This window comes from Amphibalanus amphitrite, unplaced genomic scaffold, assembly GCF_019059575.1.
Source record: "Amphibalanus amphitrite isolate SeventyFive unplaced genomic scaffold, NRLGWU_Aamphi_draft 000860F_arrow, whole genome shotgun sequence".
NCBI classification, from domain to species: domain Eukaryota; kingdom Metazoa; phylum Arthropoda; class Thecostraca; order Balanomorpha; family Balanidae; genus Amphibalanus; species Amphibalanus amphitrite.
The window spans coordinates 2,305-27,493 of NW_024882354.1; the positions used below are offsets into that span (position 1 = coordinate 2,305).

The 25,189-nt window shown below is 48.5% G+C and overlaps 2 protein-coding genes across 5 annotated transcripts in view; one reads left to right on the forward strand and one right to left on the reverse strand.

The window, feature by feature from the left end:
* Nucleotides 1–1,020: 1,020 nt before the first annotated feature.
* The window catches only part of LOC122367264 (cytosolic carboxypeptidase 1-like), a 43,236-nt gene continuing 19,067 nt past the window's right edge, over nt 1,021–25,189 (forward strand). Inside the window, 5 exon segments of the mRNA XM_043340217.1 lie at nt 1,021–1,081; nt 3,807–3,953; nt 4,591–4,722; nt 5,126–5,257; nt 7,010–7,153. Of these exon segments, the coding sequence (XP_043196152.1) occupies nt 5,200–5,257; nt 7,010–7,153 (202 nt within the window). The 5' untranslated portion in view covers nt 1,021–1,081; nt 3,807–3,953; nt 4,591–4,722; nt 5,126–5,199.
* LOC122367263 (balbiani ring protein 3-like) lies at nt 9,571–23,438 on the reverse strand. Of its 4 annotated transcripts, none has more exons than XM_043340216.1 (3): nt 23,325–23,438; nt 12,274–12,757; nt 9,571–11,976 (listed from the first exon to the last, which is right to left on the reverse strand). In XM_043340216.1, the coding sequence occupies exons 1-3, from the start codon at nt 23,347–23,349 to the stop codon at nt 10,149–10,151; spliced, it is 2,337 nt and encodes a 778-aa protein (XP_043196151.1). In that variant the 5' UTR covers nt 23,350–23,438; the 3' UTR covers nt 9,571–10,148. The 4 variants fall into 4 exon arrangements, with proteins under 4 accessions (XP_043196151.1, XP_043196150.1, XP_043196148.1 ...); XM_043340215.1 differs by having other exon boundaries at nt 9,571–10,238; nt 10,419–12,757; XM_043340213.1 differs by having other exon boundaries at nt 9,571–10,329; nt 10,411–12,757.

Below are 25,189 nucleotides of genomic sequence, written 5' to 3' on the forward strand. Positions count from 1 at the left end.
CCGTGGAGCCGGGCCAGTGGATCGGGTCGGCGGGCCGGTAAATCACAGAGCAGCCCTCCCTCCTTCGAGTCGGTACCCGCAGCTGGGTGGGTAGCCCGCCGGGAGGTCCAGGGCGGCCGCACCTATCGAAAGATGGATTTATCGCCGGGCACAGGTGATCGATATCGGTCGCTGGTGGCTGCTGTTTTTGGCTGGGGGCCGCTGGCATGGAGCAGTGTCATGGACACAATTCTCACAGGTGGTTTATATCGTTTGACTTGAGTTGTACAGATGTTTGTAACATTAGAACCGGTGACTCACTGATGTTGTGATGTTCCGGGGTGTAAATCGTTTGCGTCTGTTGTTGTCTTGTAGTGATCAATGCAATTATTTGCAGAAAATGCGGTTAAATCAATTGTGAGCTATAATTGTGTTCAGAATCATAACATTTTGCCTGCTGATGAAACCCGAGCAAGAGGAGATGATTTTAACTTAATGCAGTGTATCTACATTGAAGCAAATTATTTTGATAACAAAACGCAAGCCAGCACCGGAAAATAATAAAAGAAATGTTTTCTTGTGAAATATTTTTGCTGAATATTTAGGTAGATGCCTCTCTGTGCCAAGCTACCTACTCCCTTGCTGAACATTTGCCGTGAGGATCTCTCCCCACGAGCCTCTCTGTCGTCCAGGGTGCTATTACATCCCTTTATCATCTCCCGTTAGCGTTCGTCTTTCAGCGAGGTATTTAGTGAGACGTCAGAGAGGTCTCTGAGTCTCTAGCGCCGGCCTCTGTGGTGTTGATGGAAGTGACAAACAGCCCCATCAACAGCGGGGCTCTGTTCTGACCGCCGCGCTGATGCAGTCTGTCCGTCAGAGTCGTACAGCGGTGTGCTGTGTCTTGTGCTGACCGGGTAGTCTGTGTTCGGTGAACTGTGTTCTCTGAGTTCACTATGTTCTCTGTTAACTCTCCAGTGGGTACTGCCTTTTCTGCTGACGGTGTTGTGTTCTCTCTTGACGTCTTGTCTGTTTCAGGGTGTCTCAGACACACAGAGTCTAGTCCATCTCACCAACGTGCTCGCCGAGTGTCTCAAAGACAAAGGTGAGAACCGCTTGTTGACACCTTCCGTCGAGCTTGATTGCGGCGAGTGTGTTTTGCATTTGTCGTCTTGTCTGTGTTTTACATTTTTGCGGGCGGAGTATTGTATTTTTGATCCCTTTGTTTTGAAGTTCAGTGTCAACTCAGAACCATTCCCACGTCATTAATCTTTGTCTAATGCACGCACTGCTGGTCTCTCCTGATCCCTCACTGATCGCTGCCAAGTTACCTGAAGTTCAGATGGTTATCCACCGATCGAACCGCTTTACTCCCGTTGTTGTTTGATGCAATCTGCTGGCGCGGCGCCCGCCGCACACCGCGCCTCCCCGGCTCGTCAGTTTCACCCAGTGCAGTGTGTGTGTTATCGTAACAGGTGACCGTGTGGGACGGTACTTACACAACAGGCCGAGAAAGCTAGCTGCCGGCTGCCAGCCTCGTGTTCAAAACACCGTGTGCCTGACGCTGATCCTCCTCCGTTAGCTGCGGCAGCTCAGCTCTGGCAGCTCGGACAGATGTACCGTAACGAAGGAGGCTGGCAGAGTAGCGGCCTTGGCTCGGTGACGGTGTTCTGTTGTGCCCCCCCCCCCCTCCCCACTGTGCCCCGCTGTGACCCTGCGGGGTCCAACTCCCGGGCTGTTTTGCCGGCGGGCGACCGTCGTTACTGTCTTTGCACCGTCGTTAAAACGTCACCACTTCGCCGCGGAACACAAACCACGGGACAAGCGTTCCACGACAACGACATTCTGGGGAGGCTTCAATCCGGAGACGCTCTTAGTTGGCACGCTTCACACTCGGATCGTACTGCAGGATGTTTTGCCGTCACATTCTAAAAGAGCTGGATGGATGTGCGACGTGGATCCGTCACGGCAACTGTGACAGACATATTGCTAAAATATGTCGCATAAAACAGAGCATCGAATAGCAGCAACTCTTTGCCTTGTTTGATTCTACCTCAGGCAGTTTGAGGCAGAATATAGTGATTGTCTGTGGGCGGGGGCGATTAACACTAAGTGGGTGATTAACACTAAGTAGTGATCAGGAGGCAAAGAGTAAAGACACTGAGTGACGATTGCAATCTGTCTGAGATGGGCAGTGAACGAAGGGCGGAGACCGGGACGACGGCCAGCTGTAATTAGCGGTAACTGTGTGGTGAGTGTATAACGCGAGGTCGGATTCCGAGTGGTGTGGGCGGCGCTGCCAGCTACTGAGGAGCTGCGTGCAAACACCGTCACGCTACACACTCGGCGTGGCGCGTCTCTGGCTGCTCCGTGGGACGATAAAATGGCAACTACTCAGCTCAGAGCAATGAACTGCGCGAGTCTCACTGGCCTGGGTGCTCTAGAGAGCGTCAGAGAGCCCCAGAATGTTAGCTGTAGATAAGAGCTGAGTAGGCTCGCGGTTTTCTGGACATTACTATTGCCTGAATTGATATGCATTGTTGAAAGTATCTTCGGTTGAAATGACAGCGCAGCTGAAACGTTAGGCTGTTACCTACAACCACACGTTATTTTCACGTGCGACGTCTAATTTCATGTTGAAAAATCAAACTGCCATTGCGTACCTAGTCGAGTGAAGTGGGTCCTCATAACCTGACCAGTAACAGCGTCATCAACCTCGGGTCTCCGCTAAAACGAGCTAATATTACCTCGGCCGATAAATCTCGGGTCCCCGAACTGGCCGATAAATCCCCGGCCCAGATCCCCGCCGTTCGCGGTTCGTTGTTGACGCTTAAAGAACAGGTGGTCTCTGATCATCTGCGCGCCCGCCCTGGCAGCGGACTCTCGGATGTGGGTGTTGTTGAGAGCCGGCAGGGTTGGTGTGTGTCAGTTCTGCTGAGCCGTGACGGTGCGATACGACCCTCACACTTGGCTGGCACACTCAGCAGACCTCAACCCGTCCCGCCTCTCGCCAGCCTGGAGTTAACCGGTCCGGGATGACGTCAGCACCCGCCCTGGTTCGCCCCTTGCACGCGCGCTGCCAGCTATCTATGGGTACGCGTTTGGTTGGTGTGTGTGTGGGGGGGGGGGGGGGGGCAGTGGGGATGTGTGAACTGGGACCCGCCCTGGTGCCAGCAGCGGCCGAGGTCAGCCGTCCTTATGAGGGCTATGTGGGTTGCCTGAATGGTGCTCTGCGTGGTGGATGGACGAACTCTGTCTAACAAAGCATCAGATCTGTGCACTTATCCGGGTCATTTACCTCTGAAATTTTAGGTTTAAATTATAATTCTTGACCCCACGCTTTTGATCCACAGTTTCCCTCTCGCAGAGTGTTCGGGAGAGGCATGTGTCTTTAACGCCCCTCCCCTTTTCCCTTCCTCAGAATGTTCGGGTGAAGTGTGCCGGCGTCTAACCCTCCCCTCTCTCCTCTTCCTTCCCTCAGAATGTTCGGGAGAGGCATGTGTCTTGACCCACCCCTCTTCTCCCTCAGAATGTTCGGGAGAGGTGTGCCGTCGTCTGACTTCCTCTCCTCCCTCAGAGTGTTCGGGAGAGGTGTGCCGTTGTCTAACTCGCCCCTCTCCTCCCTCAGAGTGTTCGGTAGAGGTGTGCCGTTGTCTAACTCGCCCCTCTCCTCCCTCAGAGTGTTCGGGAGAGGTGTGCCGTTGTCTAACTCGCCCCTCTCCTCCCTCAGAGTGTTCGGTAGAGGTGTGCCGTTGTCTAACTCGCCCCTCTCCTCCCTCAGAGTGTTCGGGAGAGGTGTGCCGTCGTCTAACCCTCCCCCTCTCCCTCAGAGTGCACAGGAGAGGTGTGCCGTCGTCTGACGGACTCGGGCGGTACGGAGGTGGTGGTGGCCTCCCTCCGTTCGCTGGGCCCGGCCAGCCAACAGTACCAGACCGTCACCGCGCTCTACACTATACTCTACAAGATCGGGAAAAAGGGTGAGTCCGCCCCGACACGCTCGATCCAGCCCGACCGACTGACTGGGAGGTTTTATGGCCGCTCCGAACGTTAGATGGAGACGTATTGAACGGCTCCTGTCAAACACAACAGACAGGGACGACGCAGTGGGCAATAGACGTCAGTCGCGAAACATATAACTGCACCTTATGTGACATACGGATCGTTTATCAGTCATCATTTATCGTCAGCTTGAATGCCTTGTAGCGTCTCGATTGTCATGCTTCTGGATTGAATCATCTCTTTGTCGCGCAATATGGACTGCAAAGCCAGGCTGCCTTGCATATCACTGCGGATCTCTTGTATTTACATGGTCCCAACCCGCCCACCTTGCCGAGTGTGGTTAGTCCATTTGCATAGTCCGTCTACTCTCTGCTTTCATGCTTTTTCGGTCTCCCCTCTTGTTTATTGTTTTTTTTTTTCTGAACAGCTCTCTAGCCCTAATCATTTCCCTGCCTCTGATATAACCTTTGGCCGTCGCAGACCTGCGGTCTCCCGTCCATCCCTGCCCCTGGTGTTGCTCTGACCCGCTCCTGAATGTACCGCAGACCCGCGGTTCGCTGTCCGACGTCCGTGTGCGGCGCTGACTGGCTCTGATGTTGTTGTGCTATTTCACAGACCCACGGTTTGCGGTCCGTCTCCGTCTGTGCGGCGGTCTGAAGGTGCTGCTCCGCCGGCTCCAGGATAACGCCCAAAAGTGCCGCATCTGCGTCCCGGCACTGCAGTGCGTCAAACTGGCCGCCGGAAACGGTGAGAGGGGATTAGGGAAGCGCTGGGGTCGGATATCGCTCGGCTGAACTGCTGTCTGAGAGCTCATTTATCCGTTGGCGCTGATTGAAGGTGTGTCCGTTCAGCTGTATGACGAAGCTGCACATTGTGACGCTGCGCCGGTCCGTTTAATGTTATGTATCACTTTCATGCTGAAAAAGTGGATCACTCTTAGTGAAATACGCTTTTGCTCCGTTACGTTGACTTAATGATTATTTCGGAGTAACGACGACGATCAACGACAAGTAACGACGGTTAACACGCATGTTTTATTTCTAAACCTTTTTTCTTAATATGAGCAACACACCCGCTCGAGCTGGAACTGACTCTCGTCTCCGCTCTCAAACATCGATCTTTCTGACGCCCGCCCTCGGTCGCCCCACAGACCAGAACGTCTCTGTCTTGGGCCGCGGTGAAGCGGTAGAACACCTCTGTCGCCTGGTGCCCCACCTCTGGAACATGTCCGGACTCAAACAGCAGCTGACGCTAGAGTGCACGGCGCGACTCATCAGAAATAGTGAGTGGACCGGAGTGGAGAGTTTGGGAGGAGTTTGACCGACAGTAGCCGGTGGCGGTGGTACCCGGTATCGAGCGGCTGTGCCGAGTCAGACCTGCTGGGGAGGCGTGGAAGGGGAGGGATTGCAGCTGCCGCTGTCTGTGAGGTAGCTGGTTTTGTCCAGTCACGATCCCACCCTCCCTCCCTCCGGGAAGTCGGAAGTGTGGGGAGGGAGCGGAGGGATCTGAGCCGTCTGCCTCGGACACCTCTCGCCAATTACCATCGTGTTTACTCGACCACCGGTTGTGGCCGGCTGGTGAGTAACGTCCCGAGTCTGGTGAGTTACGTCCCGCGTCTGGTGAGTTATGTCCCGAGTCTGGTGAGTTACGTCCCGAGCTGGTGAGTTACGTCCCGAGTCTGGTGAGTTAGGTCCCGAGTCTGGCGTGTTACGTCCCGAGTCTGGTGAGTTACGTCCCGAGTTATAACTCCCACTCGCCGCCCTCACCGGGCGTTGTGTGTCTGATCCGGTGGGCTGGTTAATTATTTACGAGCCGCTGCAGAAACAGTGGCCTGTCGGATGAATTTAGCGCGGCGACTGTGAGAGTGCCAGGACCCCGCGTTTATATGCGTGATTGACCGAGCAGGTGTTCTCATTAGTAATTGCTGTGATGTTATTTATTGCGGAGTGTTTCAGTGTGCTGTTGTGTGTCTACCACCAAGTGTTGCGGAGGTGTCGTTGCTGTTTTTCATGGACAATGTGTGCTCGTATATGTCATACTCTGCTCTGTTACGTGCTTGATGTACCGACAGGGAACTAACTACGGAGATAACCATGACAATATGTCGTCTGTCAAGATACTGACTCCTGTATCGTTTGTGGACCGTTCTGTTAAAGCTCTGTTTGTTTTACTCTTGTCTCCATCCCTCACTACTCTCAGTCGTGAACTTTACTTTAGTGAGAAGCGGGACACACCATAACATCCGGTCTCCAACGTCAACCTCCGCTACCGCGGACAGAGCCACAAAACCCATCATCAGAGCCATTCGCAGTGTGGGCCCACTCGGGGCCGGTGTGAGGGGCAACAGTCGGCTGCAGTGTTGACTGTCCCCCCCCCCCCCCCACCACCACCACCTGGCCGGCTGGACTGGATCCAGGACCAATCCAAGTCGTGACCCCTCCCTCTCCCACTCCCTCCTCCCCCCGCCCTGCAGTGGTGGGTCACGTCTATCCCCAGCCTGGAGAGAGCGGGAGGGGACTGATGCTCTGTAGAGTAAACGACCACGCCCAGTGGAAGGGGGGGGGGGGCTGACAGACCGACTTTTGTTCAGAGAGTCATAGAGGTGGCTACGGGCGGCGCACGGAACTGAGTCATTTATTCTTGGATCGCTATGAATGTGTGTGTGTGTGTGTGTGTGTTTTTTTTTACCTCGTTAATAAGACCATAGCTTAGATGTCGTTTTCAGTATCATGGGCATATGGAGGTATGCCGTTACGCTACCTTATTGCATCACACCGAACTTTCTTGCAGCTGCTTCTTTTGTGTTCTGTCAGTCATTCTGGGATTAAAAAATATGAATGGTCCTTATGGCATTAGCACCGAACCATTTCTTATGATAAAAAACTTGTAGCAGCGCCAATGCAATCTAGAGGCGATTAGAAAGAGGACGTCTTTCTGGGGTCATTTTATGTTTTTTTACCTCCAACAGAGCTGCATCCCTTCTTTTCACGACCCTTTCATCATTTCACCGCCGCCGCTGCCTCTGTGTCTTCAGGAATGAACCGTCGGCGACTGCTGAAGGAGAACGTGATCCCGCGCCTGCTGCCGCTGCTGCAGCCGCGCCACAAGCTGGAGAAGAAGACGCAGTACAACGTGCAGAAAGCCGTGCTGAACATCGTCTTCGCTCTCGCCGACCTAAGTGAGTCCCGGGGCCCGGGGGCCACTTCTGCCGACCTCAGTGAGTCCCGGGGCCCGGGGGCCACTTCTGCCGACCTCAGTGAGTCCCGGGGGCCACTTCTGCCGACCTCAGTGAGTCCCGGGGCCCGGGGGCCACTTCTGCCGGGACCGTGAGGGAGGGCTCCTGCATGCACCGACGCACCGTCTCTGATTCATTTGTTCACGGGTCTAGTGGAACCTTTTTTTCCAAGGTCCCAATACCACAATATCACCCGTCCTTGGTCTAGGAAAGTGAACCTCGAAATTGAGCCGCCCGTTAGACGTAGCTCTGCAGGTGATCAGTCGCCAGTTTAGCCACTAGAGGGCAGCAGTGACCGGCCGCTGAGCCGGAGCCTCGGTGGCTGACCACCAGGTGGCAGTCGTGTACCGTGGCGGCAGGTATACCTCAGAGCTGCTTGGCTCATCGCCGGCCCAAGACAGACGTTGACCCGTCCGGTCTAGGTTTGGCAGGCGATCCGTATTATTGCTTTAAAAAAGATTAAATGCTCGACGAAGCATATAAGATAGTCACCTAACAATGGAACATCTTTGGAGTCTGTTATAACTAGTGATGTCAATTACAGAAAATCGGAATACCGATACCAAACCAAACACCAATCAAAATCGTGAGGAAATACCGAAACCGAACCAACTTGGGAACATGAGGAAAATACCAACTTTTTTACCAATTCCTCGGCATCTTATAGGTACATTAGTGAGATTTCATAATACCAACAAAATACCAAACACGTTAGGATTAAAATACCAAAAAGCAAGTTGGTATCGGTTTGGTGTCGGTATACCAAAAAGTTGGTATCCGTTTGACATCTCTAGTTATAACCCATTTTATTCATTCAGAATGATTCCCTCGAAGTCGCTCGAGGCGATATTTTACAGTCGTGCTCACGTTTATCCGCTGCGTTCCTTGCTGGCTCTCATCGTTCCACTTAGGCCAGTCAGCCGCTCTTGTTGTGTTGCTGTCTGTGGTGCAGCTGCTTCTGTCATTGCCTATTCCGATTGTGAACAATAGCAGGGTATGCCTAGTTTTTCACTCGTTTGTAATGCTTCATATCATTTTAGTCGCATGCTCGTCTATACCCTTTTCCGAACTGTGTGCCGTGTGCATTTGAATAAACGGATGCCCATATTTTCAGACTTTTCAACACGGTCTAGTGGTTTTTACGATCATTATTGTGAATCATAGTGACGTTTGAGCAATGGACCAGCATGCCATCTGGCTTTTGCATCTTTATCTTTGGTCGTTAGTTAACCCGCGCCCCGCTGGGGGTCCTAGATTTCCACGCCATGCTGGGCCTGTCTCCTGGGCCACGTAACGATACGAGAAAGGTGGCGTTCGAAAAGGCGTCAAAAGTAAGGAAAAAATCACTTCGTTTTTTGGTCAGGTTAAAGGTCAGGTCACCAGAGGTCATTGAAGGCCAAAATTCGCCGATTTGTAAGTCAGATTTCAACAATTTTTAACAAATCGACGCACAGCTCGGAACGTAATAAAGCTACAGCGCCACGAAAAGGCGCATTTGCTAGCTCTATTAACGATCTATCTGAGTAATTCCCTCGATTTGACCTACTGTCAACGGTTTTGCCTGCAGGGGCAACTGCCAAAATAGGCGATTTTTTCGGAAACAGTTTTTCTGCAATAACTTTTGACTCAAACCTTGCACGAACTTTGTTTTACCAGCATCGTGTTCCTCTCGTGAAGACGCGTTGATTTAAGTATCACTTGATCTTGAAAGGTCAACTTGAAAATTTGACCTCAGGTCAAGGTCATAACCTGACCGGTAAGGATCAAGTTGCATATCAGTCGATCTGTATCGTCGAGCCAAACATAACTAAGGTGTTTTCATCGCTCTAGTATGCCTCTATCAAAAGTTATTCGCCAAAAACTGTCAGATATCATTGGTGACCTGAGATGACCTCGGGGTCATAAAAAGGGGTCACGGGTGCCCTTTTCATGTTTAGTGTGTCAAAGACACTACTAATTCAGTGTTTTAGAGTGTTTATAATTGCTTTCGTCTAAAAGAGGCGACTTTCATTTTTCTTCTTATAATGGGGAGGTCGCAAAATTGACCTGACCTTAGTTCACCGATATCAAAATTCCAAGATATTAATTTTGTACATACTGCTGCTATTATCAATCACTGAAATTTTCAAAGCGATCGGTCACTCGGTGTAGATATGGCAGACATTGAAACTTTGTATGCAGTGAGGTCACTTGGCCTGACCTGGTGACCTGACCTGACCTTAAGCGACCTTGGTCCGAACAACATATGTAGAAAAGTTGTATGATAAGGTGTGCCAAAAACAAAACGATATTCGTGAAAAACCGCAGGGGTGGGTGTTCAAACACCCCCAGCAAGGCGCGTGTTAACAGACGGTGTGGTATATTTTTCCAACATTTATTGACAAACCGTACATATATGACAAGTATATAATAATTGAGGGCTCTCAAGCCCAACAAGGACAGTCTCTGTCATGGCTTCCGACACGAAACAGCCGCTCACCCGTCTATACTAACGGGCGCACCAGGTTGAGACGTTTAAACCCGCAAACGACTGATATGCTCCGACACAATAGGGCTTCCAAAGCCCCCACAACATGCGAGTAATATTTGGCAAGCGTACACGCTGGCATACAGTACTGTTGGCAATATACACAAAACGGCCCTCACATTTCAGCTGCATTGTGATTGGGGGGCGGCCGAGCTATAAAAATATAACGCCGCTCCGATTGTGACCAGACTCTAATCGGGTGCGATCTATCTCCTAGGGCAGTTCAACTGCGAGGTACTGTGAGCAATCCAAACTCCGGGGTTAATCCTGAACACAGCAGCACGGAGGTGCGCTTCTCACGCGCCTCCGCCACTGGCGACCGGAGCTGGCCAGCGCCTCCGGTTCCGCTCACAGCCGTCCGCGTCCGCCGGCGTCCGCAGTGGTTCGCCGCGCGGATTCCGCTCAGTGCGCTCACACGCAGCTGCAGCCGTAGCCGCCGTCATCGGCACTGCCACTGTCACCCGAAGGGCTCTCGCGGTCGACACACGTGCACTTACAGTCCTTGCACGTGCACTTTCCGCCCTTGCAGCAGTCGCCGGCATTGCAGCATTTGCCATTGCAGCAGCATCCGCAGTTGTTGGCAGGAGTGCACTTGCAGTCTTTGCATGTGCACTTTCCGCCCTTGCAGCAGTCGCCGGAGTCGCAGCATCCGCAGTTGTTGTCAGGAGTGCACTTGCAGTCCTTGCACGTGCACTTTCCGCCCTTGCAGCAGTCGCCGGTGTCGCAGCATTTGCCGTTGCAGCAGCATCCGCAGTTGTTGTCAGGAGTGCACTTGCAGTCTTTGCACGTGCACTTTCCGCCCTTGCAGCAGTCGCCGGAGTCGCAGCATTTGCCGTTGCAGCAGCATCCGCAGTTGTTGTCAGGAGTGCACTTGCAGTCTTTGCACGTGCACTTTCCGCCCTTGCAGCAGTCGCCGGCGTCGCAGCATTTGCCGTTGCAGCAGCATCCGCAGTTGTTGGCAGGAGTGCACTTGCAGTCTTTGCACATGCACTTTCCGCCCTTGCAGCAGTCGCCGGCATTGCAGCATTTGCCATTGCAGCAGCATCCGCAGTTGTTGGCAGGAGTGCACTTGCAGTCCTTGCACGTGCACTTTCCGCCCGTGCAGCAGTCGCCGGCGTCGCAGCATTTGCCGTTGCAGCAGCATCCGCAGTTTTTGTCAGGAGTGCACTTGCAGTCCTTGCACGTGCACTTTCCGCCCTTGCAGCAGTCGCCGGAGTCGCAGCATTTGCCGTTGCAGCAGCATCCGCAGTTGTTGTCAGGAGTGCACTTGCAGTCCTTGCACGTGCACTTTCCGCCCTTGCAGCAGTCGCCGGAGTCGCAGCATTTGCCGTTGCAGCAGCATCCGCAGTTGTTGTCAGGAGTGCACTTGCAGTCTTTGCACGTGCACTTTCCGCCCTTGCAGCAGTCGCCGGCGTCGCAGCATTTGCCGTTGCAGCAGCATCCGCAGTTGTTGGCAGGAGTGCACTTGCAGTCTTTGCACGTGCACTTTCCGCCCTTGCAGCAGTCGCCGGCATTGCAGCATTTGCCATTGCAGCAGCATCCGCAGTTGTTGTCAGGAGTGCACTTGCAGTCTTTGCACGTGCACTTTCCGCCCTTGCAGCAGTCGCCGGCGTCGCAGCATTTGCCGTTGCAGCAGCATCCGCAGTTGTTGTCGGGAGTGCACTTGCAGTCTTTGCACGTGCACTTTCCGCCCTTGCAGCAGTCGCCGGAGTCGCAGCATTTGCCGTTGCAGCAGCAACCGCAGTTGTTGTCAGGAGAGCACTTGCAGTCTTTGCACGTGCACTTTCCACCGCTGCAGCAGTCGCCGGAATTGCAGCATTTGCCATTGCAGCAGCATCCGCAGTTTTTGGCAGGAGTGCACTTGCAGTCTTTGCAAGCGCACTTTCCGCCCTTGCAGCAGTCGCTGGAGTCGCAACATCCGCAGTTGTTGTCAGGAGTGCACTTGCAGTCTTTGCACGTGCACTTTCCGCCCTTGCAGCAGTCGCCGGAGTTGCAGCATTTGCCATTACAGCAGCATCCGCAGTTTTTGTCAGGAGTGCACTTGCAGTCTTTGCACGTGCACTTTCCGTCCTTGCAGCAGTCGCCGGCGTCGCAGCATTTGCCGTTGCAGCAGCATCCGCAGTTGTTGGCAGGAGTGCACTTGCAGTCTTTGCACGTGCACTTTCCGCCCGTGCAGCAGTCGCCGGCATTGCAGCATTTGCCATTGCAGCAGCATCCGCAGTTGTTGGCAGGAGTGCACTTGCAGTCTTTGCACGTGCACTTTCCGCCCTCGCAGCAGTCGCCGGCATTGCAGCATTTGCCATTGCAGCAGCATCCGCAGTTGTTGGCAGGAGTGCACTTGCAGTCCTTGCACGTGCACTTTCCGCCCTTGCAGCAGTCGCCGGAGTCGCAGCATTTGCCGTTGCAGCAGCATCCGCAGTTGTTGTCAGGAGTGCACTTGCAGTCTTTGCACGTGCACTTTCCGCCCTTGCAGCAGTCGCCGGCGTCGCAGCATTTGCCGTTGCAGCAGCATCCGCAGTTGTTGGCAGGAGTGCACTTGCAGTCCTTGCACGTGCACTTTCCGCCCTTGCAGCAGTCGCCGGAGTCGCAGCATCCGCAGTTGTTGTCAGGAGTGCACTTGCAGTCCTTGCACGTGCACTTTCCGCCCTTGCAGCAGCCGCCGGCGTCGCAGCATTTGCCGTTGCAGCAGCATCCGCAGTTTTTGTCAGGAGTGCACTTACAGTCTTTGCACGTGCACTTTCCGCCCTTGCAGCAGTCGCCGGAGTCGCAGCATTTGCCGTTGCAGCAGCATCCGCAGTTGGTGGCAGGAGTGCACTCGCAGTCTTTGCACGTGCACTTTCCGCCCTTGCAACAGTCGCCGGCGTCGCAGCATTTGCCGTTGCAGCAGCATCCGCAGTTGTTGTCAGGAGTGCACTTGCAGTCTTTACACGTGCACTTTCCGCCCTTGCAGCAGTCGTTGGAGTCGCAGCACTTGCCCTGGGAGCAGCAGTTGCAGGCACCAGCACAGCAGCCCTTGCCGCCTGAAAGAAAGGACCTCTTTCAGAATGGAACGATTGTGGATTTGCTGTCTTTGCTGTTGATCAAACTGGGAATTGGACTCGAATTCCATAGCACATACCTTAGCTCAAAACAAGATTTCAGTTGTGAAGAAGGTGCCTCTGCTTTGGGTGATATGCCTAAATTTTGCCCTGAATAGCGTCGATGGAAAGACATTGTTTTTGACAAGGCACAAGACGAAGACAAGCATGAAAAATCATGAGCTATTTTCTAGCTCGGAGCTGGTCAGAGCAGAGCTAGACGGTAAATCAAAACCAAGTACGGCTGTCGCGATATTAGGCGGTAGGTTTTGCACTTTTACATTTCCGGTTATATCTCAGAAACTAATCGATCTACGATGAAACCATTTTACAGGATCATGGCTGGCTTGTGAACCAACAAGTCGATGGGGTTGGGAACTCGATTTTTTAAGAATGCATGAAAATGATCAAACTATTTTCACAGAATTTATGGTGCATACCATTGCCTCATAAAATCAATAAGCTGAGAGAAATGGGGGAAGAAAGATAGGAAACTTGTTTTGAAAAGTTCTTGAAAAAAGATGATCTTGATGCTGTTACGTCACATGTCACCTTCTGCGGTTGACAAATAATGGCGCATCTGGCGCACCACAGATTACATGTTATATCAATGGGTGAAAGTTGTTGTTTGCTTCACTCTGCCATTCGCGCTGTTTTTAACTTTAAATTATGCTAAAACATTTACGGATGAAATGTTCAGTGTCAAAAATTGATGTGTCGGCCGTGTACTATATTCCCACTTAACATGAGCGCGTGATAAACATTTTATGTACCTCGAATTTTCAAATGATAAAGATGATGAATCGGAGGATGCTGAAAAGCAAAAGCTCATTCCAATATTTGGACTACTTTACGATTAAAATGTTTACATTCCTGTCATCTTATTGATCATTTATTTGTTCTTTTTTATGAAAATAACTTAAGGCGTTGAGAACCGAGGTAATTTCTATCTACCGTGCCTTAACTTACCAGCAACAGCAATCTATCTACGCCCTACGGTGGCAAGGGAGACTGTGAAAGAAGCGTAAGATGGATTCTAAACAATTCTTTTGTGATATACTGAAGGGCAAAGTGCAGAGAAGAGCGTACAAGTCCTGTTTTGTGCCAGGCTGTTGCAGTAGCACTTATGAAACTCCGAAAACGATCTTCGTTCATGTCCCGAACAACATTAGGTACCCTGAGGAGATGATCGTCTGCAATAGCAGGAAGAGCTGATGCAAGTACTTTGAAATCCACTATCAAGTCGGTGCTATTGTTGTAATGATCACTGTGAGGTGAGATATTTTGTGCAAGGGCTGAGTGTAATGCCCAGGAAATGACCTCCATTCGCCACCTGACCGGTCAGGGTTATAAAATTTGAGTGGATGGCGGTCCGTTTGGGGTTCAGATGTCAATTGTATTTTGTTACTGTCAAACAATACATGTTATGCTGGCAGCGAATGTGTGTAACGTCGTTTTTCGAAACAGAAGTTAGAACTGTAACGGCAGAGTGCTTGCTGGTCTCATCGTAAGTATTGTAAGTGTTGTAAGCAAAAGCATTGTCAATATTGTAAGTATTGTGAGCATTGATGTATGGTAGATATCACCTCACATGATCTCGGCTCAGATAACCCTCTCCGGTGTCCTTGTCAGTAAATGGCACCTGGATCATTACAGATAAGATAATTTGTCATAATTCTTAAAGAATTGGGTGGTTTTGACTCGTTTACTCGAGGTGCAGGTCGCATTTCAATACTTTTCCATAGGCTTGCAATGTAAAGGTCACGACTCTGACCTAACCTCAGGTCACAGATAAAAAATTCTGAGATATACAAACGACACATACTGCAGGTACTGTTTTGAGAACTTGAGAGGAAATAACTTCGTGAAAAACTCAAGCTCTGACGTGTTTGCAAACTTTTCTGAGGTGGGGTCAACAAACCCGCTCTGGTTACCTGACCTGACCTGACCCGGCATTTTTTTTTTTTTGCTGAGATGTGCGCAATGAGCATTTAGGAAAAGTCACCAAATATGAGCTGAATGTCTCGCGGCGTTTGGCAATTGTACAAGAAAATCCTGAAAGGTCTCCCCGTCCGAAATAGGGTTAATGAGTATATGAAGAGTTGCAGATGCCAAACATACCCAGATCTAAGACTGCAGTTCCCAGCGCCGCAGCAACGTTTTTAAAACAAACATACATAGGACATACAAACATGTTTATTTGCATCTGTTTTGGATAATAGCAACTCATGGCGCCATCACCCGCGATAACTGTTAGGATTTGAGATATATTTCTATTTAGGCCATTAGTTTGGCTATAATATATATTTAATTGCCCAGTCCGAACACTATACCAGACATTATTCGGTCGCTTTCCCAAGGGTGTTTTAAAATAATGTCCGAACGGAGTGAGGACATTATTTTATCGAAAATAGCGTCCGAACGGAGTGAGGATGCTATTTTCGAAAATTGCACGAATGAAATGAGTGCAATTTTCGCATTGAATGTGCGAGCCTGCGAGCACATTCAATGAAAACACCCTTGAGGAAAAGCGACCGTATCATGGCTGGTATAGTATTCGGACCGGGCAATTAAATTTATTATAGTAATTTTTTGGCACCGAGCACCAACGCATCTCTGAGAAAGTTTGCTTTTGGGCTTCGGACTCAAGGAGGGGCACGGAAGATAGGGGGGGGGGGGGGCAGCAAATGGGTAAAGCTTTGGGCGTATAATGAAAATTATTGCCCATGGCCTTTAACACACGATGGGCGAATAATGAAATTAATCTACCACTTGGTCTCACTATGCCTATACAAAATGTATATTGCCTACCACGTCGTATTTTGCTCTAAATTCATCCCCGATTTCTCAGATATTTCCTGGACCTGGTAAACATGCGAGACGCGTCTGTTACTTTTATTAGACATTCATGCTACGAAGTAATTGCGAGTGAGGAGTAGGCGTTGCGGAGACATGCTTTGTCTTCATTAGTGGGAAATTGTCGTTGCGTTCTCTCCTCTTTCTTATATTTTGACATCTAATATCCATGAAGCTATGATAACAAGCGTCGATCTTACTACGAACACTGGCTCCTGGCAGTGCTGTTCTTCCCGTTTTGTAAGGGTCATCGTCAATGGCTCTTTTCACTGGCTCTTGAGAACTACGTGTGCCTCGAAACCTGCCTTCTAAATTTATGCGTAACCTGCTAATCCATCTCTTTGAAATAAATTTGAAATAAGTCATCACATTAAGGCTGTGTTCTTGCCAATATTCACTTGTCCTGTGTCCACATGTTTCGCAATTCACTTTATTCAAGCTACAAGCAAGCTTCAAGCTTCCATGACCGGATTTTTATTGAGGTTTCAGTCATCGAACGCATTGTTCAACCGAGGGAGCTTTTGAAGAGAAGAAAACCGCCGTATAATGAAATTAACCGCCGTGTTTTTATGCATGGGTTTTGATAGGCATTTCCGAGTTTTGGCATCGACTGAAATTAACCGTCTCTCGCGCTTCTGGCTTTCAGCAGGCCACCTTTATACAAAAATTTAACTGAACTTTTTTAACATGCGTCGGTGGCAAAAATGTACTATAATGTTTATTAATATTAGTTCAGTTGGGCGGAGTTTGGTAGTTTTTTATTTAACTTGTGGTATGTTGTGCTGATTGCGGGTTGTTCAAACCTTTCAAATGTAAGAACCTTATTGAACTCAACCCTACCCCTACACTACCCTACATACGACTGGACGCTTTCCAAGCCCACAAGCATCACGACGCCGAGATGGAATGTAGCCGAGAAATCACCCTCGCCATCTGCTCTAGAGCTAATCGTGTGGGGCGGCGTGTGGGGCGCCGCTTAGCCTATGGGGGTGCACTTCTAGTGGATGGGGGACGGGGGTGCACCTGCACCCCTTTCATATGGAAAGTTACTTCCCTGATTACAGCTCCCCGTATTGCACCTAATCAGGGAACGGCCAGCAAACGAAGGAACTATTTCTGGATGACAGGCGAATAACCGCTCACGCAAGGAGCGGAGCTCCGCCCCGTCCAAAGTGGCCAACAAAGCAGAGACAGAGGCAGCATCACATCTTCCATCAAAGAACTGGTTTCTGGCTTGGAAGATGAGCTCCATCTTTGCATCCGAGTCGGTGCTGTCAGGAATCAGCTGGTCTAATGGAGTGAGAGTAGTGAGACGACTAGCTATTGTATCAGAGCTGCCTGGTCTTCGTAGCATTTGCACCGATTCTTCTCGATCGGACTCTGAATTCTGTCCCTCCTGCGTATTACTTGAGGCATTGCTATGTAGCTAAGTCTTTGGCAGAGTTTCATTATCCATGCTTTGCAAACAGTGCCATAACAACACAGTTAATTAATCACCAAGCTTCTTTGCAAGTTCCAATACAGTTGAATCGCACGCGATTTGAGTGCAAAAATCAAGAAAAGTGCCAACTTGTTCCCGTAAAATATTTTGAATATTGACCTGAAAAATGAGTAATTTCCAGATAAAATAACAGCGAAATCAGTTTTCGCTTGCCAATAAAACTCACAGATATTGAAGCTCCATTATTAAAGGAACATTTTAGTATATGCCATTCTTGATAAAACTTCTTAGCCACGCAATACCAGCGCAAAATAAAGAGACACTGAAAACACGACCAATCACTCCGATTTACCATAGGAAAATACATAGAAAATGTATGTCTCAACTGCGCCAAATATACAGACAGTTATATACCTACATGTGACGTCATGATTAGCCCGACCAATCAGAAGCAAGTTGTTTTCAGCCACAAATAATTAATTTCTGAACTAACTAGGCATTTTTATAACAAAGTGATTTTAAATTAAATCATTAAAAATTCTGAGCTTTTTTATTTTACCAAAACATACAGAGCATGCAGATAGGTCCCAACCCTATTGCATCTTAAACACTTAAATGCTTAAGACGACGAAGATATAGCCTGAAGTACACTAAATTTTCTAGGTGCAAAACCTACCGCTAAAACCCCCGAGACCTGTACCTACATAGGTAACATAAAGTAAGGTGTAAAAATGAAAAGTTGGGGTATGATTATGGGTTGTCATGGCAACCAGGTTGTTTACAACTTGTCTATTGGCTCTTGGTTATATTGCCAGTATTTTCTAATTTAGGACTTAGAGGGAGTGAAGACCTGATTTTCTTGGATTCCCTTTGGCTGATTGATCTATGTGGTGTAATTTTGAAAGAGTTTAAAATATGAGAAGGCATAACTGAGAGAATAGAAAACTGGACACAATTGTGGCGCATCCACAAATCAGAATTAAGTATATATTGAACAAATATTGATCTTATGGTAGATTTGGTGAGTTCAAAGTAATTCAAGCTATCAAAGATAACACTGAGAAGACTTAGAGGTAAGGTTACTATGGAAAGAGGGGTTAAAATCTCAACTAATAAAATTCCAAAAGACTCCATTTTTCACAATGACAACACCATTGGTAGCAGCGATGAAGAAAGAAAAGGAGATTGGAAAGTAGTGAGGAAAGCAAGATCAAGGACCAAAAAAGGAAAAAAGTGTGATGCAAGTGAAAAAGGAGATTCCATTGTGAGCTCTCAAGGAATGAAAGTCAAAAGTAAACCCGAGAAAGGTCAGATCAAGTACACCTGCAAAGGAAATGAACATGAGAGATGTGGGCAGGAAGTTCTCAATGACTCAGTAGGTGGCATTGCCTGCGATATCTGCCTGGAGTGGTACCATCCATCTTGTCAGGAAATTGAAGAAGAGGTTTACAAGCTACTTAAGGATGCCAAACTAGTCTGGATATGTTCCTTCTGCAGGAAACACTTGCCAATGATGAGGTCACTAGTGACAGAGAAAGCTAAAGAAGAAGACGTACGTCAACAAAAAGTACTTCTTGAGCTAGAACAGATGGTAGAAAAACAGCTAAAGCAAGAACAGCATATAGAGGAAACTATGCTATCCTGCACGACAAGGATTGAGAACATGATAGAAGAAAGGGTAAAAGAAGCTGTGCATTCAGCTGTAACCAAAATGGAAGGCATAGTGACTCAAAGCAACCAAGAAGTAGTAAAAAGCCTAAGCAGTGAACATGATCACATGATGCGGGCTCAGCAGAGCAGAATAGACCGGGTGGAACAGACAGTTGGGTGTAGCATCGATGTGCTAGGAAAGGCAGTGCAGGAAAACCAGAAGGCCACAAAAAGTCTTCCTATCATTTCAGCTGAGATGAAGAACACAACAGACAGGGTGGTGAAGATGATGGAAAGTAAGGTGGATGAAGAAAGAAAGAAAAATATCATCATACACAACATTACAGAAAGCAAAGCAAAGAACCCAGAACAGAGGAAGGAAGAAGACACAAAAGTGGTGACAACCATGATTTCAACTCTGCTAAGGGAGAACAACCCTGTGAAAGTAGTACGTGTCACAAGACTAGGAAGGTATGAAGGAGCAGACTTGAAGCCTCGGCTCTTGCTGGTTACACTTGAACGAAGTGAACAAGTAGAGGTTATGTACAGAAAAAGGTTTGAACTGAAGGAACTTGGCTTTGTCAACACATACATCACAAAAGATCTTCCACGAGATGAGAGGGAAAAACAGCGTAACTTGCGAAAGGAACTGGAACAAAAAGGGAAAGATACACATTGCATTTTTCGAGGAACAATCATCCGAAAGGAGGAGGCACCATGGGCAAGCAGAGTGTGATCCAAGCAGGCCTAGAGAAAGGTTCAGTAAATTGAAGTGTCTGTACACAAATGCAAATTGTTTGAGTAACAAGCATAGTGAACTTCAAGGGAGAATTGATATAATTCAGCCTGATATTGTGGGCATCACTGAAATTTGGGAGAAGGTGGAATTCGCTGTACAAGGGTACCATCCGGCATTCCGTAAGGACAGGCCATTAGGTCAGTCTGGAGGTGGTATATTAATTTTAGTTCATGAAAAATTTGAAGTGGTGGAATGTAAGGAGTTGAATGAGCATCCCTTTGGTGAAGCAGTTTGGTGCTCCTTACGTTTAGCAAGATATGAAAAGTTACTTGTGGGCGTCTGTTACAGAGCTCCAAGAAACTCAAGGGAGCAAAATGATATGTTAAATGATTTGTTCAGGAAAACTCAAGACGTCGGAATTTCTTGCAGAAATGTTATGATCATGGGTGATTTTAACTATGGTGGAATTAATTGGGAGATTGGAACATATGATGGTACAGAAAACTCTGATCCTTCAAGGTTTCTAGAAACAGTACAAGACTTGTACCTGTACCAGCATGTGAAAAGTCCAACACGCTTTAGGGAAGGACAAGCCCCATCCCTTTTGGACCTAGTCTTCACAAATGACCAAAGCATGATAGAAAGCATAGACATTTGTGAACCGCTTGGTAAAAGCGACCATGCAGTGTTGTTGTGGGACTTCACATTTCGAGCCTCTGTAAGTGAAATGGCAGAGACAAGCTCAGAGAAACGATACAATTATCAGAAAGCCAATTTCGACGGCATGAGTGAAGCATTGAACTTAACAGATTGGAGCTTTCTCAATTATGCAGGAGTAGAAGACATGTGGCAAGAAATTAAGAAAGCCATAGTAACAGCTATCGACTCATTTGTACCCATTAAGAACCACAAGAAGACCAAACCCTCTGCACCATGGTGGAGCAATAAACTCACCAGAGAGATTAAAAAGAAGCATGCCTCATGGAAACAATATTGTAAAACAAAGTCTATAGATGACTATAAGAAGTATGCCTCTCAAAGAAATAGAACATCGAGTGTCATCAGGACCGCAAGGCATGCTTATGAACATGATCTAGTAAAAAATCTTAAACTAGACCCAAAGAAACTTCATAGATATGTAAGAACACAGCAAAGGGTGAAACCTGTCATTCAAGTTCTTGAGCTAGGTGACTCTCAGACAGAATCAGATAGTGAGGCAGCAGAAGTTCTGCAATCCTTCTTCAAATCAGTGTTTGTGAAGGAACCCGACGACACACTTCCCTCTTTCCCTGAACAACAGTATGACGAGCCACTACAAGATATTCACATTACCTTCAAAGAAGTGAGGGAAGAGCTTGAACAACTGAAGGAAAATAAAGCAATGGGTCCTGACAATATACCAAGCATCGTGCTGAAAAAGTGTGCTGCAACTTTAGCCTTTCCATTGTTAACATTGTTTAACAAGACACTGGAGGAAGGTAACTTACCTGAAGACTGGAAAAGAGCCAAGATAATCCCAATCCACAAGAAAGGTCCAAAGACAAAACCAAACAATTACAGACCAATCAGTTTGACAAGTCAAGCTTGCAAGGTTATGGAAAAAATAGTGAAAAGACAAATAGCAGCCCATCTTCATAGAAATGACCTGCTCTCCAAACACCAGCATGGGTTCAGATCAAACAAGTCATGCCAAACAAATTTATTGGAAGCTCTTGAACAATGGACAAGGAGTGTAGATGAAGGAAACTGTATGGATATTGTATATCTTGACTTTCAAAAGGCTTTCGATAGCGTGCCTCACAGAAGACTTCTGATGAAACTCAAGAGATATGGAATACAAGGGAGTGTCAATGAATGGATTAGCTCATTTATATGTGGCCGCAAACAGCAAGTAGTTGTCAGATCAGGACATTCTAGTTGGTGTGAAGTGGACAGTGGAGTACCCCAGGGTTCAGTTTTGGGGCCAGTTCTGTTCATATTATATGTGAATGAACTACCGAATCTGGTGTCAAGCGAGATAAAAATGTTTGCAGATGACACTAAGATTTTCAAGAAGATAACAGGAAAAACTGATTCAGTAACTCTTCAGAGTGATATAACAACCATTAATGAATGGTCCAGAGAGTGGCTTCTCTCCTTCAACCTCTCAAAATGCAAGGTAATGCACTGTGGATCTAGGAACACAAAAACAAAATACTTTATGGAAGAAAAGAATGGAGAAAGGAAGGACATTGAAAAAACAAGCATAGAGAGGGATTTGGGAGTATACATAAGTGACAGTTTAAAGCCCTCATTGCATTGCCAAAAAGCAGCAAACAAGGGGATGATGGCTCTTAGGCTGCTGAAGATGACATTTGACAGAATTGATGTAACCAATTTCAAGATACTGTACACAACGTATATCCGACCACATTTGGAATATTGCATTCAAGCTGCAGGACCATACACAGCCAAAGACATTGAAACACTTGAGAAAGTACAACGTCGGGCAACAAAACTTGTCAGAGGAGTTAATACCATGCCATACTCAGAACGTCTGAAGAAGCTTAAGATTCCAAGTTTTAAAGAAAGGATGCTGAGGGGTGATCTTATAGAAACTTTCAAAATCCTGACGGGAAAAGCAGATGTAGATCCAGACCAGTTCTTTGAAGTTGCTACTCAAGATAGAACGAGGGGTCATTGCTTCAAATTGAAGAAGAGGAGGTCAGCACGCTTGTTCAGGACCAAATTTTTCAGCAACAGAGTAGTGAATGTTTGGAATGGCTTGCCAGAAGAAACAGTCAAAGCTGCATCAACAAACTTGTTTAAAAATCAGCTAGATCACCTTTTTGCCTCTGAGACTCCCCCATGCTACTAATACTGGTCAATGGTCATGATCTGGTCATCATCAAGATTGCTAATTATATGACGTTAAATGTGTAATGTGAAAAGTACATAGATGCTAGAAAACCGGCTCCCACACCCCTGCGCAAACAAGCATTCTATACCCTGGCTTAGTGCTTAGTATCCCACGCTCCCTCTCGTCTGCATATGCTCGAGTCATTGAAGACCCAAGATGAAGACTTGATACAAGACAATGAAATGGACGCAAGAATAGACCTAGTCTAATGACAGTCCATTAATCTAAACTTAAACTTAAACTATGACAGGAATCTGAATTCCGAATAGACTTTGCTTGTGCTCTCTTATTTTCTGACGGAAGCAGCATAAACTGTTGACGTCTCCGTTCACGTTCTGGTTTTGACCGCGTCCCTCCGTGCGAGTTTTGACCGCGTCCCTCCGTGCGACAGCTACTGGGATTTAGGTAGATTGCGCCGCCGAAACAGGGCCGCTGCTACAGCCCGGGTCGCTGCCCCGGGCTGTGAGCGTTTGATACCCGGAGACCGACCAGCGGCCACGGATCACCGCCCCGAGGGGTGTCACCGTTTGACATTTAAAGGCGGAGGGTCACCGCCCGAGGGGTGTCACCGTTTGACATTGGCGAATGGTTACCGATGACCAAATCTTCAGTCACCTCCGTCGTCCCTTGAACTTAAATGCTGCTTTTCTTTTATAAATGGGTCTGTTACTTATACAAATTTATGCGGGGGGAAGCTCGCTGCGCTGCTGCAAATACGCTCCATGAACTATGTTAAAACTATCTGTATGTGCCGTACGAAATTGTCGAGACTAAACTCGAAGTGAACTGTTGTTCAATGTTTAAAGAAAAGTTACATTAATTTACTGTTTCTGCTTTACGTGACATGGCTACATATACCATTTAGACGGGGTGATGGATTTCGCTGGCCGCACAGAGCCAGACGGACGCCGGGCCCGCTCCTTACCTTGGCAGCACTCGTCACGAGGCATGGTCTCTCTGTGTAGCGCTGACAGTTGACGTCCGAACCCCACGGCGCACCCTCGGGAACTGATTGCCCCCGCCCGCCGGCCGCCGCTTATAAACGGCTGCCTTCTCCAGGCTGTACCGTGTGCAAATCCAACGTCATCCTCGGGGAAGAGGTGCCGGCACGAACAATGTCGGGTGCAAAGGTGCGCAGCGGAATCGGGAGCGTTCGGCGGTGGCCCGATAGCGGCGCTGCCAACTGTGCCGTGGGCAAACCATGGGGATTGGGGGCGGTGCCTCGCTGTACCGGGTGCACCGCTCGGCCCGGCGCGCGGTGCCGAGCGGTTTGATGTTAGTGTCGTGTGAACCGATGCAGTCTTGGCTGTACCGTGTCTGTCAGTGTGTGCAGTGTGCAGTGCACTGCCGTTCCGGGATGCAATGAATATTTCATTATTTCAATGAAGCCTGTAGTCGAAGTACGGCTAATATACCTACTACTACACTTTTGCTACAATATCCTAACAATTATAAACCTTGCTTATGATTTTGTTGATGTGATTCTGTTTTCTAATACGTCTGGATTGGAATTTGTTTCGTTGTTCAAGCTGGTATAATGTTGCATCACAGTCTCCAGCATCTTGAAGCGCTCTTTCGCTTCATCAACCTCTTCTTCAAACAAGAGAACAGCCAACGGGCAAACACCTCTCATCGATGATGTCTCTAGGCCTTTACCTTTGTCCCTGGATATAGGTAAAGGACAGGAATATGATGCATTAGTGTGTCCTCAACACCAGTGAGGAGCAGCTGCGGCGAATATCATGTCACTCCCAGCGCCGTGCCGAGCAGCGCTGCCCGAAACAGAGCGGTCATTTCGAGCGCCTGCCCTGAGCGTACAGTGAATCCGTTCAAATGTCTATTCTCTAAGAAGCTTTCATAGCGGTGTTCTGTGTGGAACTTGAGACAGTCCGGTTCGTTTACAATTAAAAAACCTAACTGCTGCCTGAAGGAAGATGATTTGTTTGCAGTTCCATGTAACGTTGGGCGATACGGGGACGATGTTGTATGGTATAGGTAGTTATTATCTTAGTGCGGCATTTGGCCCCCTGGCCCGGTGCTCGGTATACCTTAGCTGCAGGTATGCGCTGCGGTGAGCCGCCCTGAACTCGACTCCCACCGTCAGCAGTGGTGGTGTGCGGTGGGGATGGAGGGAGGGGAGGGGGGGGGGGCGGATCGATTGGATCAGCCAACCAAGTATTGCAGGGTTACTTCGTGCGCCCAATGATCATCAACTTAACGACAGTTGGACAGTTTTGCACAACGCATTGTCCGATTTCGGATCACCGCTCAATTCCTGTTGATTCCGTTCCTGTTGATGCTTAACCCGGCCGGGCCCGGGGGGGGGGGGGTAATCCCAACCACCGCAGCCCGGGGAGGCGTTTTTCGCCCCCTCCCCCTGTCTAACTCCGTAAATAAGTGAGCTACGAAAACAAAAGCGATACCAAACGAAAGGTCCTTACTAGACGATTCTAAAGCACCTAAAATGTTTGACCTCAGGTCAATATTCAAGGTCAGAGGTCAAGGTCAAAGGCAAAAACCGGCACATGTGCAGTGATCTCAAAGTAAGCGTTCTAGAGGACGGCAGGATGCATAAAACCGGCAAAATTGGGTGCCAAACGAAAGAAGAGAATCTGAGGATTCCGAAAATGTGCTCAAAATTAAAGGTCAAGGTCAAGGTCATGCTCAAAATTGACATCAAACTTTGTACGGGGACCCGCAGTTGCTACTGTACACGAACCTCAAGTCTAACCTTCTGTCCTGTCCAGTAACAACCGATAACAATCACATTGATATCGACTGCCGATCCCT